General features: G+C 40.0%; 2 protein-coding genes across 3 annotated transcripts in view; one reads left to right on the top strand and one right to left on the bottom strand.

The window, feature by feature from the left end:
• LOC307033613 (uncharacterized protein) overlaps window positions 1–15822 on the top strand; it is a 51568-nt gene that overhangs the window by 33871 nt on the left and 1875 nt on the right. The window lies entirely within an intron of this gene.
• On the bottom strand, window positions 7839–11576 carry LOC307031299 (uncharacterized protein). Of its 2 annotated transcripts, XM_079668264.1 has the most exons (7): window positions 11185–11576; window positions 10979–11057; window positions 10849–10890; window positions 8658–8759; window positions 8512–8547; window positions 8326–8406; window positions 7839–8193 (listed from the first exon to the last, which is right to left on the bottom strand). In XM_079668264.1, the coding sequence occupies exons 3-7, from the start codon at window positions 10876–10878 to the stop codon at window positions 8170–8172; spliced, it is 273 nt and encodes a 90-aa protein (XP_079524390.1). In that variant the 5' UTR covers window positions 10879–10890; window positions 10979–11057; window positions 11185–11576; the 3' UTR covers window positions 7839–8169. The 2 variants fall into 2 exon arrangements, with proteins under 2 accessions (XP_079524390.1, XP_079524389.1); XM_079668263.1 differs by lacking the exon at window positions 11185–11576 and having other exon boundaries at window positions 10979–11152.

Raw genomic sequence — 15822 nt, forward strand, 5'->3', positions numbered from 1 at the left:
TGAGAAATTGAGCGATCAAGTGAATGGAAGAAATGTCTCGGAATGAAAACTGGTATACACTGAAAAAGATATAGAAATTGGGGGAGCACATTCATTTTAATGCAATGTATTCTGCCAGCCAGAGATACAGTAGAGGTAGGAGAGACCAACGTTGGAGGTCTTGAGTCAGTCGAACCAACAGTGGAGAAATTGCACTTAAACAAATCTGAGAAGCCCTTGGTCACGCAAACGCCCGGATACTTAAAACAAGAGGGGTTTCCGCCGCAGGTTTATATGAACGTAATCTGCGCGATTTGCGCGTCCACATCTCCACGTGCAGTGCTGCATAAACATGGCTGAGTCAGCGATAACTTTCGAGGGGTGGAGCGGAGGTATGCCCATTATTTTGAGTTCGTCCGAATAATAGACAGGAATGTGACGGTGAGGTGCAAACTGTGTCCAGGCCAGAAGCTGTTATACACTGCTGTAAACACCACGGCCCTTTCTCATTTCTCTAACTCCCCTCCTCAACTCCCCTCCTCGACTCCTATCCTCGAGACTTAGTCCCGCCAACAGGAGATGCGAGCGGAGGAGCCGAGGAGAGAGGAGGGGTAGCAGCAGGCGGTTAGAGAAATGAGAACTCCTTTCCTCTGAGCGGTCATTTTAAAGAGACGTCCATTAATGATTACAGGAGGCACAGCAGCACTCTGTCTGATGGACAGATGTGTTCATGACGACTTATATATTTACTTTTAATTCATTCACAGTGCGGTATAATGAGACAATAACAGGCTACAGATGCGGACACACACACACACACACTTATATAAATATATACAATTTCAGAATCAAACAGAGCACTCTCATAATAACGTAACACTATCAGAGACTGGATATACCCCCCCTCTCTGGTCGCTACAATGAGGAAAATACATTACGGGCCAAAAGTTTTATTTACAAGTAAGCAGAGGACACCAAACCAACTGAGACCTGTCTGTTCGCTGCATCTACGCACACACTGTACCATACACACACCTACACACCTACATCACACACACACACACACACACACACGCACCTACAGCTCCTAAAACAGGCTACAGCCGTTGTGTATTTATTATGTGAAGCACTAAATGGTTTTAGAAAAATATCGACTCTTTGTTTGTAGATATCTACTAAACTAAAGCACATAAAGAGAGTAGGCCTGTTATACTGAGTGATATATATTTTACACACTGCTCTGCTTTCTGCACAGACCTCACAGCTGTTCTCACTGTAAACATCGCGTCGCGATGAAAGCAGTTAATAAAATAATATCAAGGGGATGCATGCAGAGCTGTGATTGGCTGAGATAAGTCCGGCCGTGCGTCACGACTCTTTGTAACATCTCTGCTCCCGGAAGTGCATCCGCGAAGGAGCCGTGGAGGACCCATCAGTGTATCCTCGGTTATACAGTTGCAAGAAAAAGTATGTTAAGCTAAAACCACACAAACAATTATATGTTTTTATGTTTTTATTGAACACACCATGTAAACATTCACAGTGCAGGGTGGAAAAAGTATGTGAACCCTTGGATTGAATAACTGGTTGACCCTCCTTTGGCAGCAATAACCTCAACCAAACGTTTCCTATAGTTGCATATCAGACCTGAACAACGGTCAGGAGGAATTTTGGACCATTGCTCTTTACAAAACTGTTTCAGTTCAGCAATATTCTTGGGATGTCTGGTGTGAATCGCTCTCTTGAGGTCATGCCACAGCATCTCAATTGGGTTGAGGTCAGGACTCTGACTGGGCCGCTCCAGAAGGCCTATTTTCTTCTGTTGAAGCCATTCTGTTGATTTACTTCTGTGCTTTGGGTCGTTGTGCTGTTGCATCACCCATCTTCTGTTGAGCTTCAGTTGGTGGACAGATGCCCTTAAGTTCTCCAGCAAAATGTCTTGATAAACTTGAGAATTCATTTTTCCGTCGATGATGGCAATCTGTCCAGGCCCTGAGGCAGCAAAGCAGCCCCAAACCATGATGCTCCCTCCACCATACTTCACAGTTGGGATGAGGTTTTGATGTTGGTGTGCTGTGCCTTTTTTTCTCCACACATAGCGTTGTGTGTTCCTTCCAAACAACTCAACTTTGGTTTCATCTGTCCACAGAATATTTTGCCAGTACTGCTGTGGAACATCCAGGTGCTCTTTTGCAAACTTCAAACGTGCAGCAATGTTTTTTCTGGACAGCAGTGGCTTCCTCCATTTTATGACCAACTTATGCAGAAATCCAGGTAATTCCAAAGGGTTCACATACTTGTTCTTGCAACTGTAGCTCCTCCAGAGAGCCTCCTCAACGCTCGATCCTCGGTCCTCGAAGTGCATTTAGAGAAATTAAATGTCCTTCAACATGGCGCGCTGAAATTCATTTCCGGGTCACTACCGGAGGACCGAGGAGTCGAGGAGGGGGATTTGATGAAATGAGAAAGGGCCCCTGTCAAACCTCAACACCTGCAAAGAACACATGCTAAGGTGAAGCTAATGCACACGCTATTTGTTGTTTGTTTATATCACGCAGTCTGTTCTTCTTCTCTGTCTTCCGGTTGTTGCCTCTTTTGAATGGCGAATACACACTACCGCCGCCTGCTGGAAAGGAGAGTTATTGCCACTCACGCATGCGCAGTTCGTACGTGCTCGGCGAGTAAAGTAACAAGTTACTTTATGGAGAGAGTAACGAAGTAGTGTAATATATTACATTTTTTTTAGTAACGACCCCATCTCTGGTTGTGCCTCACATGTGGTCTGTGACCCTCATTTCAAGCAGTGTCGAAAAAAGAAAGCAGGATCTGTAAACTGGTTGACTCGGCCCATTTGTGCGTGTGACTCAAAGTGAGGCAATAGGGCAAGTCCAGGCGTGGTTTGTGTTCCAGTTATCAGCTGTGCGTCTCCACTGCAGCAACTCTATATCCACCTGTTAAAGGAAATACAACTAATGTGTTGAGTTATATCAAATAACTGCCAAATCTACCAAACATATGGTGCTCTACAGGGCCGTGGGAAGTAGGGGTGCTGAGGGTGCTGCACCCCCTGGTGGAGGACAGGGGATCTGCACTTCCACAAGAGTAAATACAAAGATAATACAAATATAATTTTAAAAAAAAATCAGCCTTGATGTAACAACATTCATAATTAAGTAAAGTAAGTAACACCCTTTTCACCCCGGTAACATTTTCCATTTACCCTGTACGATGGGCGCTGTAAGTGATGAAAGTGGGGGATGTTGGCTTATCAGGCGCCCGCAGCTCACAGCCAGAGAGAGAGAGAGAGAGAGAGAGAGAGAGAGAGAGAGAGAGAGAGAGAGAGAGAGAGAGAGGGGGTGCACCGGTACCGGCGGGGATTGTTGTTAGCTTCTGCTGCGCTAACGTATATAAGAAGCTGTTTCTACAATAATGTGGAGGGAGAGTTCTGTCCTGTCTGAGAGGCTCAGTGAGGTAAAGGACTCTGAGGGTTTAGATAGCTCACTTTAGTCTAAGTTATCTCAGTGGGTCTCAAACGTTTTGATCACAATTTATGTAAACAGATATTTCCAAGGCACACCTTTATAATTATTAGGATAAATACAAACAGGTTTGAAATCATTCCAATGTATACTATAGGACAGTAAACTAAAAATATCGTTTAAAACTGGAGAGATTTAAAAATATGCATAAATAAATAAATGTTAACTGGTCAAATAAGATATAAATGAACAACAAAAATAAAATACGCTAGCCTACATTTATTTGTTATTGGCTATGGTAGGTTATTGGAAATGTTCACATACTTATTTGATTAATAAAAGGCAAAAGTTGTACCCCCTAGATCAGTCTCTAGTAATTGGGCGCTCAAAGTGCACCAGATTGAAGCATTTTACTTTGAAATGTTAAAAAAAACGTCCCGGGGGGGCACCCCAGGACCCCCCTAGCCTAGAGGATGTGAAGTCCACCCTCCAATTAAAACATGTTCATGCAATACTAAATACATTTGAAGCCTTTTTATGTAAGCTGTCCACCATGTCAATACATTTCTCTTTTTGTAGTGTATTGGTGATAGAGGTTTTTCATTGCCAGCTAAAATCTTGCCTAGGGCAGCAAATTGGTCTGAACCGTCCCTGGTGTCATCCCCACAGCACCCCCCATTTCAAACATGTTCCCACGGCTATGGTGCTCTAAGTTTCCATACCTCCTGTGTTTTATGAGTGACTTATCAAGTCTTGGCAAACGGCATAAAACACGATTAAACATGTATTAAACGTAATTCTTTCCTGCTTACCGCATCATTTATGAGGAAACATTTCATAACATTAACACAACATATTCGAGCTGGTTTTAAATAACATATCCGTATTTATTTATTTCTCCCAGTTATGTTTTTGTGTGCAGTGAGGAGTCTCAAACAGGCCTTTGTTAAATCATTTTAAGATTGGCTTTGATCAATGTTTGAAAATGAATTCTTCATATATGATAAATCAGGTAACATTTTATTTATGGTATTATTTCCACATATTTCTCTCCATTCTTCCTTCTGCCAACGGTGTCGCAGTTTCTCATCTCTCCCGTTGTTGTGCTTAGTGCGTACGCATGGGTTAGAGTTTGCGTGCAGGACCGCACATTTTACCGTAAAGTTAGTATTTTATAAACCGCAAACATTGCGTAGAAACTGGCGTACGCCATTTTTTGAGCGTATATCCCTTTAAATGAGGTCCCTGATGCTCAGCTCTTGAAGTGCAAAGCAAACTTGAAACCATAACCTTACACACTTTCCTGTAGGCTATGTATGTTTTCCTCCTACTGTGAAACTAACATTATACAGGCAAAGAGGCCATCAGTGAATATCACAGATTTAACTAAAGATGTTAGCTTTCTTTCAAAATCACAATTTCACAAATTAGTTCCACATCCATTTAAGAAACTAGCTTCAGGGTGACACAAGCCTGATTGTTAAATAAACAAGACCGATGGAAATACAGAGCATAGCAGAACCATATCACAACATATTTGTAATGAATGTAAAAAGTCCTTAAGCTGTATTGAAACTCTTGCTTTTCAGTTTGTAGCTGGTCACATATTGTACATATGAACTGCCTGAAAGCTTGAAACTCTGACTTCTAGTGGTAAGAAATGGCAATTCAGATTGATATAGAAAAGACAATCATTAGCCTTGTGATTTATCCTTAGTATTGAATGGTATTAGTTTTTATCTAATTGAATATCATCAGAAATGATCTGGGCCTTAAATCCTTTGGTATGAAGCCTGTGTCACATGTCACTATTAAGAAGGAATCAGTGAAGGACACTTAATGCCAAACACTTAAAGGTGGGGTAGGTAATTCACTTCAGAAACACGTTTTGTTATATTCCATGGAATGCTCTTAACATCCTGATAGCAATGAATATATGAAATGCTTTGACAATAAATACATTAAAAAATATCATCTCTGGAAGCCGTGGCGCTGTAAAAAGCACGACCAGTCACCTGAGCCGGCCCGGCTAAAGTAACTGGATGGCCTACCTGCCTGTCAGCCTTCCATCTGTGCACAAACTTATCTCGTGCCCTCATTGGTCATGTGTGCGTTCGTGTGTGTTGGAGGAGGGGCTATGTAAGGAAGTCTGAAGGAAGGGGCAGATTTTTTCGGCTTCGTACTTTCAAATTCTAGTGCACTCGAGCTGGTCTCTCCATTCTTACCTACCCTACCTTTAAGGGAATGTAATTTTGATAATTTATTCAAACATTATGGCAAATCAAGAAACAGTAAAAACTAACAAGGAGATTAAAACCTTTCAACCAATGTTTTATTATGAGGCCCTAATGTGACTGTGTTCACTAGTAAAGGCAGGTAGGGTACACTTTATCTCACACGACAGTTAAACAATTAAATAATAATAATAAGTTTTGTAACATCTTAAACACAATTGTTGAGCATTGCTTTAATCCAACACATAGGATCTTGGTGGCACCTCTTCTTTGATTTGTAAGTGTGTAAAAGTGTTCATAACTCAGGACATGTGTTCCTATCAGCAGACATGATGTATATTGCCACCTACTGCTGAATATGAAGAACAGTGTGTCTGATTAAAACTGAAAGCGGACATATTATGCTCATTTTAATGGTCTTATTAGTATCTAGTGTCTCTCCTGGGACATGTCTCCATGCTTTAATGTTCAAAAAGCTCTTTATTTTTCTCATACTGCCTGTGCTGCAGCACCTCTTTTCACCCTCTGTCTGAAACCAGAGCCCAGTCTGCTCTGATTGGTTAGCTGGCCAGCTCTATTGTGAGATACATAGTTTACTTTATTTGTTCATGTTTGAAACTCAATGTCATTTATTTATTTTTGTACGGCTGTTGATAAGCTTATTTTCGACTGTACAGTATATAATGAATTCCATGCAGGTTCAGTTCTGGTGAAACACCGGATGTTTTCCTTGTTTTGCTTATTTTTTGTTTAAGTTCAGAGTACGTGGTGTATGAGTTGAGATGGGAATGAGTTTAAGTTGACCTGGATCATTCTTGCCCAGTGAAGGAAAGTTTTAAAGTGTTATTTGTTAGAGTACAATGTGTCAGAGCGCTAGCCAATAGAGGCGTGAGTGTTAAATAGTGATGTCACTATGTTCCATACGTAAATAAGGATTCCATTGGAGGTGTGTGTGGGAGAGAAACTCCCTCTGGAGGTGTTGGGAAAATACTGAATGTGCTCTTCCAATATGAGAGTCCACATGATATCAAAGGTATCCCAACTGTAGCTGTGAACATGACAGGATGTGTGATTACCTAGAAGAGCATCAGGACTGTTTGAGGCATATGATAGCTATGTGATTAACATGATGATTCAGCCTCTATGGAGAGAGACATATGACAAGCATGATCATTTCTGACGTGGAGCTAATCTGAAGTAAACATTGAATACTGCTTTCTATTCCTCCATCTTGTGGCTGTGGAACTCCCTCTCTTGGATATCAGCATGTGAAGGACACTGTTCAGGAACTAGTTGATGCTCTGTATGTGATGACTCCTTCCATTCTGGAGAGGATCACAGATACATGGATCCTGAGATTCAAGATCAAGCCGGTGACGACGAGTGATATTCTCCTAACATAAAGGGAACACAGGGGTTTTTGCCTTTGCCAGGGTGTCCGCGGGGTCTTAAAAAGTATTAAAAGTTGATAAATCAATGTAGTGAAAATTAAGGCTATTAAAAAGTATTAAACGGCATCTTCCAAGGTTTTACCTTTTGTAGCTTGTTTTCAATAAGTATATAAATGGTCCAAAGAGGTTGTATTCTACAGTCTGCCTTAATGTAATCATTGCGTAGGTGTGTAGTGTGATTCTGTGTAGTTTATTTATGGCATCCCGTTGGATTTGACGTCATCTGAACATGACATCTCACGCTCGCTGCTTGATAGCGCGCGAAGGCCCGTTTACGCCGGTTGTTAAACAACATCGTTATGGGGAAATGCAAGTCTGCGTCCAAATGGTTGGAAGATAAGGAGGAAGGACAATCAATACTGCATATAGTCAATGTGAGGTAAAGTGTGTCGCCAAGGTAACCGGTTAAAACTCGAAGTGGCGATGAGGTCTTAAAATGTACGGAAAGGGTCTTAAAAGGTTTCACATGTGACTTCAGGATTCCTGCATATACCCTGCTTTGCAGACCATTTACAATACATGCATAAAAAACCTATATTATATAACACAGGAAAGGGAAGACCCCTAAAGCATAGTAGGGCCTCTTCAAAACTACAGTGTATATCCCTAAAAACGAGTGTCAAACACTTTCCCAAAGCTTTTCAAACAGCAGTATAAATGACGTCTTACAAATAAACCAAGCAAAAATCCACCTCTGTATTGTAATTAATTTATTATTTTCAAATGGTACACTTTGTTAAATAAAAAAACCCTGCAGTTCGTACATAGTAGAAACTTCATATAGTTAATATTCTTTGAGAACTACAGCATATAAATAAACTTTCACTTTCGGTGAAATACAAACTGCCATGACCACTAGGTGGCGGCAAAGCAGCTTCCCTGAGAATACAATCTTCAAAGTAGGTTCAACACTAACACTATTTCAATAAATATTAAATAAATTAAATATTAAGAAGGCTTTAACATGTGAGCATCTTTTCTGTGTAGTGTCTTTGTCCTCGGTCACAAGAAGATCTCCAGCTCTTCTCACTCGCTCAGTCGGTTTATGGCCTGAAGAGGGAAAGAAATATTGAATTATTACCGCACTCATATTCACGTCTTTGCTACAAGAAGGCTACAGCCACCTTTTCCTTATGATAAAGTGAAATACATGTTCTGATAAAAGAAAGGAAATGCCCTTACCCTTTGAACAAGAGACTCCAGTCGTCTGAAGAATGTCCCTGCATTTTCCCTCGGATTCGAGTCGCAGTCTGTGCATTGGGGCTAAAGGGAAACACAGGAACAATTAACTTACCATCCAACACCTGACTTTAAATCACTAAGACATCAGCAACCAGGAGTAAAAAAAAAAATAGCATGATCTCTTACCATTGTATCGCTTCCAGAGGAGCAAAGATGTTTTTTCTGAAATAGATCAAAGAAATACAATAGTTATAAAAATGGACTTTACTGCAAATGTTGCATTGACACTTATTCTTATTCTTATATCTTTCTCCTCGTGCCAGTTTACTCACAGTGATGGGTCTATTGAGGACCTTGGACAGTTTCTTTATGTCTGTGGTGTTGAAATGACTCTTCAGATTATCCTGGAAGCATTTCAACGGACAGCAGCTGTCCTGTTGGAGAGAGGGAGAAAATAAATCGGTGAGTAAAAAATAAATCCCGTTCGAGCATATGTTAGTGTCCAATGTGGCCTCTTGTAAAATCATAAGCCAGGTTATTTATTATATGAACAATTGTAAACAGTAGTAGGCCTACCATAAAAAGAGAGAATCCATACTAATGACAAGATACTTTTAGGTAGTATTTATGATTTAGTTTGAGCTTAAATCAAAGCCAAAACTGGAAAATTGCACCGTCAAATATTACAAATACATCGTAAAAAATAGGCTTCAAAAGTAGTAGTTTTTAATACAAGCATATCTTTTTTAGATTCTAGAGGTGATGATGTAGTATTATACACTTCTTCATGCATTCATGTGAGGGGAAAATCTTGCCATAACTTCCATCAAAACATTTCCAAGTAAGCTTTTGTTTCTGGTTTCATGTCATGACTCCATCGGTGCACTTTCCAAACAGATACATGCATAACGCTTTTACCTCAACTGAAACTTAACCAACTCAAATAATACAAAAAAAATCTGTTTCTGTTCCTGAAAGATATTTGGATGCTTTTGTCGATACAGTTTTCCTCTTGTAATCTTTTAAGGTGTTGATAACTTATTTTTAAAACGGTGTTTGATGTGATGTCCTGGTTTTAGATGAGTGTGTCTGCTAATTAGTAAGATATTATCTCAGCAGGAGATACCGTAAGGAACTTCTGACTTAAACGTTGTTACTGCTATTTCATGTAAATTTTCTATGGTGGTGGTTTCACAAAATCTGGTGCAGTTATTGCTCTCGTTGTTTTTCTAGAATAGTAACAAAAAAACGGTTTTGTTGCTTCACACCCACTCTGCGTTTCCTTATCATTTGTGGTTTAAGATTAGCCGTCATTTGCTCTTTTTTTCCCTTTTTTGTTTGACAATTGAGTCAATTGTTTTGTAGCACGCTAGAGAAAGTTTCGTGAGGAAGTGTCATGGCTTGATTCTGATTACTCATCACATTTCACATGAGAGTAACGGAAGCTGTGAGAAAACACTGAGCAACTCTCGACCTGACTCACAGCAGCCTGATCAGAAGGAGGGCTGCTCTCAATTTACAAGTAGCAGCTTTTATCTGAAGTACACACAATCAAAATGTTACGTGGGATTGTTTTGGTGCATCTTCAAAATATAGGGTTCGCAGTAAATGGGATTTTACAATATTTTAAATGCAGGTGTATCCACTTCCCCCAAAATGCAAAGTGACTAGTTTGTACACGTTTATTTTCCTTCTATGCTTTATGACCATTTAACTCAAGAAACAATACATTTGTACTGCTGTTAATAATACTCATTTGATGTTTTTCATATCAAATGCAAACATGTCTTAATTTAAAAGTAAATGCTTGGATTTCAATGAACTCGACAAAATATTGAGATAAGTTTTCGGTTACTTTGAAGCCAATATTGTACTTTTTTTACTACATTTATTTGAGAAAATGAGTTTCTAGTTACTTTACAGATTGAGTTATTGGCTAACATGTTTAAATATACTTGTAATTAAACTATAATGTATAATTATAGGTTAAGATATCAAGCAGCAGTATATAAAGTCATCACATTCGATCCACGTTTTCAAGCTGTGATGAACACAATGCATCAAAAAAAAAAAAAATCCAGTAATTTGATATGATTAAGAAATTGTAAAAGAAAAAATATTTGTGGTACCTTGCGTAAATTATATTTTAAATGCAGGACTTGTAAAAGACTATTTTTACACTGTAGTCTTTCTACTTTTAATTAAGTAAAACATCTACGAGTACTTCTTCCACCACTGTGTATATCTGACTGTTGCCCGTAATGTAGAGTATAAATAATGTATTTAATTCAAAAGTGAAGTAAAACAAATCAATATCTTTTTTTTTTTTAAACCTGAAAGCGAAGCCTTTGACTCCACATTAAGGCACATTGTGTGATTTCACACATCATGTCATAACTCCTACAGCAGCCGGCACACAACACACAGCAGGTGGGAGAATAACAACAGTGAGTAAGCAACCACAAATACTAATAGTGGCGTTGACCGTGCTGTCTACAATAATAAGAAGTTAGTTTGTCTTACCTCAATGTTCTGCGGTAGAGTATTCAGCATCTGGGTATTAAGCTGCAGGACACAAAACAAACAGAGCACTTAGTAAAGAAAACCAAAAATGGTCAAAGTTGGAAAATAAAGTAAATGTAGACGAACCTACCTCCACATTGTCTCTCAAGTCAGTCAAGTGGCTCAGGGCTTCTTTTAATAATCTCTTTGGGTCTGTCCTGGCCAAAGAACTGCAAAAGAATGCAAAAAGGCAAAAAACAACCAACTTCATATTTTCAGTTTGAGCAGACGGCACCAGATCACCCAAAGAAGCTTTTCAAAAGATTTGTTGGAAATGCAAATAGTTGTTTCGCTTACCTTTTTATACTTATCCCTGAGGACACAGGAAAACCACTCGCAGAGTCTTGGAAAGCTGCAGAAACGGGTGTGTGAGTAATGACTTTTTCTTTTCCACTGGCAGTCACCACTACGTGATACGAGAGTGGCGTCAAGCCGCGCGTGCATGGGGCCTAAAGATGCATGTGTGTGAATGTAAAGATGTTTGAGTGCACCCGACAGGAAACTACAGGAAGACGGCACTTCCCATTTTCATTTTGAATCAGCGGAGCCACAACTTTACCGTGTCATAGGTCGTGTTCGTAGGTGTGGTATTGATAACCTGAATGTGTTCATTGCATCAGGGCCACCTACACAACATGCTTCAACAACAGGAAACACTTTTAAGTATTGATGTTCAACCAGAAGGAGAAGTGAGGGGTATGCGAAAAAGATTGTGTTATCAAGTCGGATGAAATGCTGTTTAGGAAATGCTGTTTCTAACTGGTCAGTGACAGTTTGAAACCAATTTCACAATAAAACTCGAATTAAACCACCAGATTCAATCCAACATAAAATGAAACCATGTTACAATGGAGAAATCTTGATGAATGCATTATTTATTTACTTTGAGTTAGTACAAAAGTTACATTACAGACAGCTCAATTGACCCACTAGAAATGAGCTCAGGCTGCTTTTGACACTAGTATAATGGTACGCGCTTTAACATTTTTAAATCACCGTTTTGACCTAGTAACCCCAATTGCGGCTGGTCAAAGCCCCCAGGAAGTTAGTGTTGAAGCAAACGTTCATAGTGGCCAAACGGTGGTACGTCGTCTGGACCCAAAAATACTTGATCCCATGGACTTAGAAAAAAAAATATTTGAATTCTGGTTTTAGCCGTTTTAGGACATGATGATTTAAAAATGGGCTATTCAAGTGTCTGTCCTTGGGAGTTGTTCTACAGATGTCTCTTCCCAAATGGACGCCAGTGGGATCGAGTCTTTTTGGGCCCAAGCGGACTTGACGCATCAGACTGAAGACGAGACTTAAGGAAAACTAAAGTGAGCATTCTCCGAGTTTTCCGATGGATAATTCAGGGAATTGTGAGTGCCGGTCCAGTTTGCCTTTACCCACCACTGAGCAGCTCTCTCAGGAATGAAGTACCCCCCCCCCCCCCCCCCCCCCCCCCCCGCCCCCTTCTTGCTCTGTACCCATTCCCTTTATAATACGTTTATTTATTATACATCAATGTTTGAACAGAGGCACAGCAAGATGGCGGTCGCAGAGTACAAGGTTTCCAGCGTTCCACACTCAACATTTTGAACGTTATGAGTGCACCATCAGGATCCTCGTAGCTCATTTCCCCATTGGTGCGCTCAAAATAGCAAATGTAAGTACAGGAGTACGCAAACTGAGAGAGAGCATCTATTTACAGTACCAGGACAGTAGGAGTAAGACATGTTTCTGATGTTCAAGAAATTAGTGGACAGTAATAACCCCTTCTAGTTTTGGAGCTTGTTTCTGCAAATGTGACTTTCCAAACACGTAGGGCAAAACAGGAGTTTATTAGGCACAACTCATGGGTGTTTGTTTTTGCTTTTCCCTTACTGCTTAGCTGTTTATTTTGGTTGAAGCACAGTGTATAAAACTGTAACTCCTGACAGCATTCTTCACAGCTTTGCCTCTCTAACTTAGCCAATGTGTGTCGTTGCTTCTTGCAGCTATACAGTAGAAGTTTGAAACAAAAATAATCAGAAACCGTTTTATGGCCAAAGTGTTCACATTAAAATAGCTTGGGGGTGTCACTGCTGAAATGTAACAATGATACAATTAGTGCAGAGAAAATATAAATAAAATCATGAAATCCTATCTGTGTTTTAAGGTTAAATGAAATGCATTGAATGGAAACATCACAGAATAGTTCTAGGATACCGGTCATCTCCTCCTTTATGCATTACACATTTTGGAAATTCAGAAATCATCACCTGTTAGTCAGTGGACACAACGCTCACAAAGTTTGCCGCGTCAGTGTTGGTGCACACCTTCACTCCACACACACTCTGTACACGGGGAGGAAGTGAGATAGAGAGAGAAAACCCCTTTCGTCTCCTTTCTCTCTGTTTGACTAAAGGGAAAAGGTGGGTGGTTTGAGAGGTGCATCACCTCAACACTCCCCTCTTATCAGGACTGTCTCCTGTGATGCACATGCAGAAGGGAAAATGTCCTCAGGTAGATTTCAAATTCTGAAGAACTTTCCTCTTCTGGCTGCCATCAAGGAACCCCTGATAATCTGATAATCTGTGGTGTGTGTGTGTGTGCGTGTGTTTGTGGTCATGTGTGCCGGTTAGCATGTGTGAATAAGCCTTACTATGAGTTAAAGGGGACAGCGTGTCAGAATGAAAATGTGTGCAAAGATAGATATACAATAATGCATCAATGTAGACCGAATGTTTTTCCGTATGACTTTGTTAAGGGTGATTTGTATTTAATGGTTAACATCACTTGATAGTGTTTTATAGAATAGTTTTAAGACATTAACAAGACCATTTTTTGGGTTACTAAGTAGCAAAACATTGACTTGATCCTCCACCAGCCTTTCAGCTCCATTTTGTTGAGAGATTTAAACTTTATTGGTGTCCATTGATTGAAGATTATACTTTCTGAAAACATCCTAGTGTCTGGTAGTGTATCAAAATACACTCATATACAGTAGAAGAGTTTATTAACACCAACAACTTGGAAAGGTCTTTCTGAGAAGTTGAGCTTAAAAGAATAAAAAGATAACATGCTGGAGGAGAGGAGAGACCAACCAAAGGCATTTAAAAAAAACACACAACAACCTTTAAACGATTAGTTAAACGTGTGAAACCTTTAAAGGGGCCATGTCATGCTTTGGGGGGGTTTCCATTTGCTGTAATGTTGTTGTGTTGTATAGGTTTTGTGCAAAATCCCAAAGTTCTCTCCAGAGGAAGTTTCTCTTAACCCTCCTATTGTCTTAGTTTCCCCCCCCCCCTTACTTTGGTGTTCACGGTCAAATTTGACCGGTCCTGTTTTAACTGCTATTACATAAACACAAAAACCATTAATCAGCACCACATTTCATTTAACATCCTTTCAAACTGTACATATTGCATCAGACTACTGGCATACATGAACAACTGCAGTAAATATACAAAGAACAGACACTGAACATGTATTGGGTGTGCCAGGTGTGATCCATGTGGGGGGGTGGGCAGATAAGAGCGGGAAATGTGTCAAATTGTTGTGTGCGTGTTTGTGAGTGCCAAGTGTGATTTACATGGGGGGATGGGCACATAAGGGGGGGAACACATCTACTGTGTGTGTGTGTGTGTGTGTGTGTGTGTGTGTGTGTGTGTGTGTGTGTGTGTGTGTGTGTGTGTGTGTGTGTGTGTGTGTGTGTGTGTGTGTGTGTGTGTGTGTGTGTGTGTGTGTGTGTGTGTGTGTGTGTGTGTGTGTGTGTGTGTGTGTGTGTGTGTGTGTGTGTGTGTGTGTGTGTGTGTGTGTGTGTGTGTTTTATCTGATCCGGATGGTTACTAATTCCTTTTCTTTATGGCGGCCATTTTTGACCGGGAACACCATGGGTGTTACAAAGTTGACTAAATCATCCAAAATTCAATGAAAGTGGTGATCAGCAACTTATATGTTCAAATGTCCACTGTGAAGGATATCATAAAGCCTTAATGCAATCGAATGTAAAACAAAAAAGTGATGAATTATGAAAGTAGTAAATCGGTCAGATTTGACCCGAAGACAACAGGAGGGTTAAGAATTCAAACATGTCACATGAGAGGCACACAATACAAGTATGAACCTGAACATTAGCATTTTAGGAAATGGTTGGCTTATTATAAAGTAGAACTAGATGTTGTCTCATCCTGAACAACGTGTTCTTCTGTCTTTAAGTTATTAGGTGTTTATCTCTCCACACGCTAAAACAAAGTTATTTAATGGTGGACAAATGTAATCTTTCATGTCATCAAAAAGGCACTAAAAACAGGTTCAAAGTCACTTGATAAAAGAGAAAAGTTCAGCAGTCTTTTTCAGGATATTGTATACAAACTAATTCTGTATATTAAAAAAAAAAGACGCCATGTCTACAGGTTGAATTATTTGAAAGTAAAGCAGCTTTAAAACACTTTTGCCAAGTTTCAGTACGTGGTCTCATGTGCATCTGAGAGCTCGATCTTTTTTCTCTGAATTGAGTGAAACGTTTCTGATGTGAGGCCTGCTTTCTGTGATGAGTACAGCTCTCGGTCAGGGTGCAAACATGTTCACAGTGAGAGTCGCTTTGTGGTCAGCCAGAGCGTTAAACGCAGAGAGAACTGTGACTGATGAGAGGCTGCAGACACACGGGGTGTGGGGGGGGGTGGGTAAGAACAGTTTCTGTCGCAACACAGAGAACTGCTGCGTTGCGACATTTTATAACTGAATTTCTTTTAAGTTTTCCACTTAAAATCTGAGAAGCGTTTTCTTTTCAGTCACACGTTATAAAACACTTCTCATTTGGTTTGTTGGAAGTGTCTGTCGTGTTCCGAAGGTCTTGTTCCTCGAGTTAATTCCTCTGTGTTTTATTATCTTTCCCTTCAAAGGTCTGTAGGCTATTCACCTCGACGGTGTATTAGGCAAGGCACGTTTATTTATACAGCACCTTTCAAC

Source organism: Notothenia rossii (genome assembly GCF_949606895.1).
Source record: "Notothenia rossii genome assembly, chromosome: 3".
In the NCBI taxonomy this organism is placed as follows: Eukaryota; Metazoa; Chordata; class Actinopteri; order Perciformes; family Nototheniidae; genus Notothenia; species Notothenia rossii.

Excerpts from the sequence above, each read along its gene's own strand:
- LOC307031299 (XM_079668263.1), bottom strand. The coding sequence starts at position 11,098 with ATGAAGTTGGTTGTTTTTTGCCTTTTTGCATTCTTTTGCAGTTCTTTG. Across the intron at positions 10,891-10,978 it reads ACTTGAGAGACAATGTGGAG|CTTAATACCCAGATGCTGAA; the intron begins GTAGGTTCGTCT and ends TGTGTCCTGCAG. Across the intron at positions 8,194-8,325 it reads TGGAGTCTCTTGTTCAAAGG|GCCATAAACCGACTGAGCGA; the intron begins GTAAGGGCATTT and ends TTCCCTCTTCAG.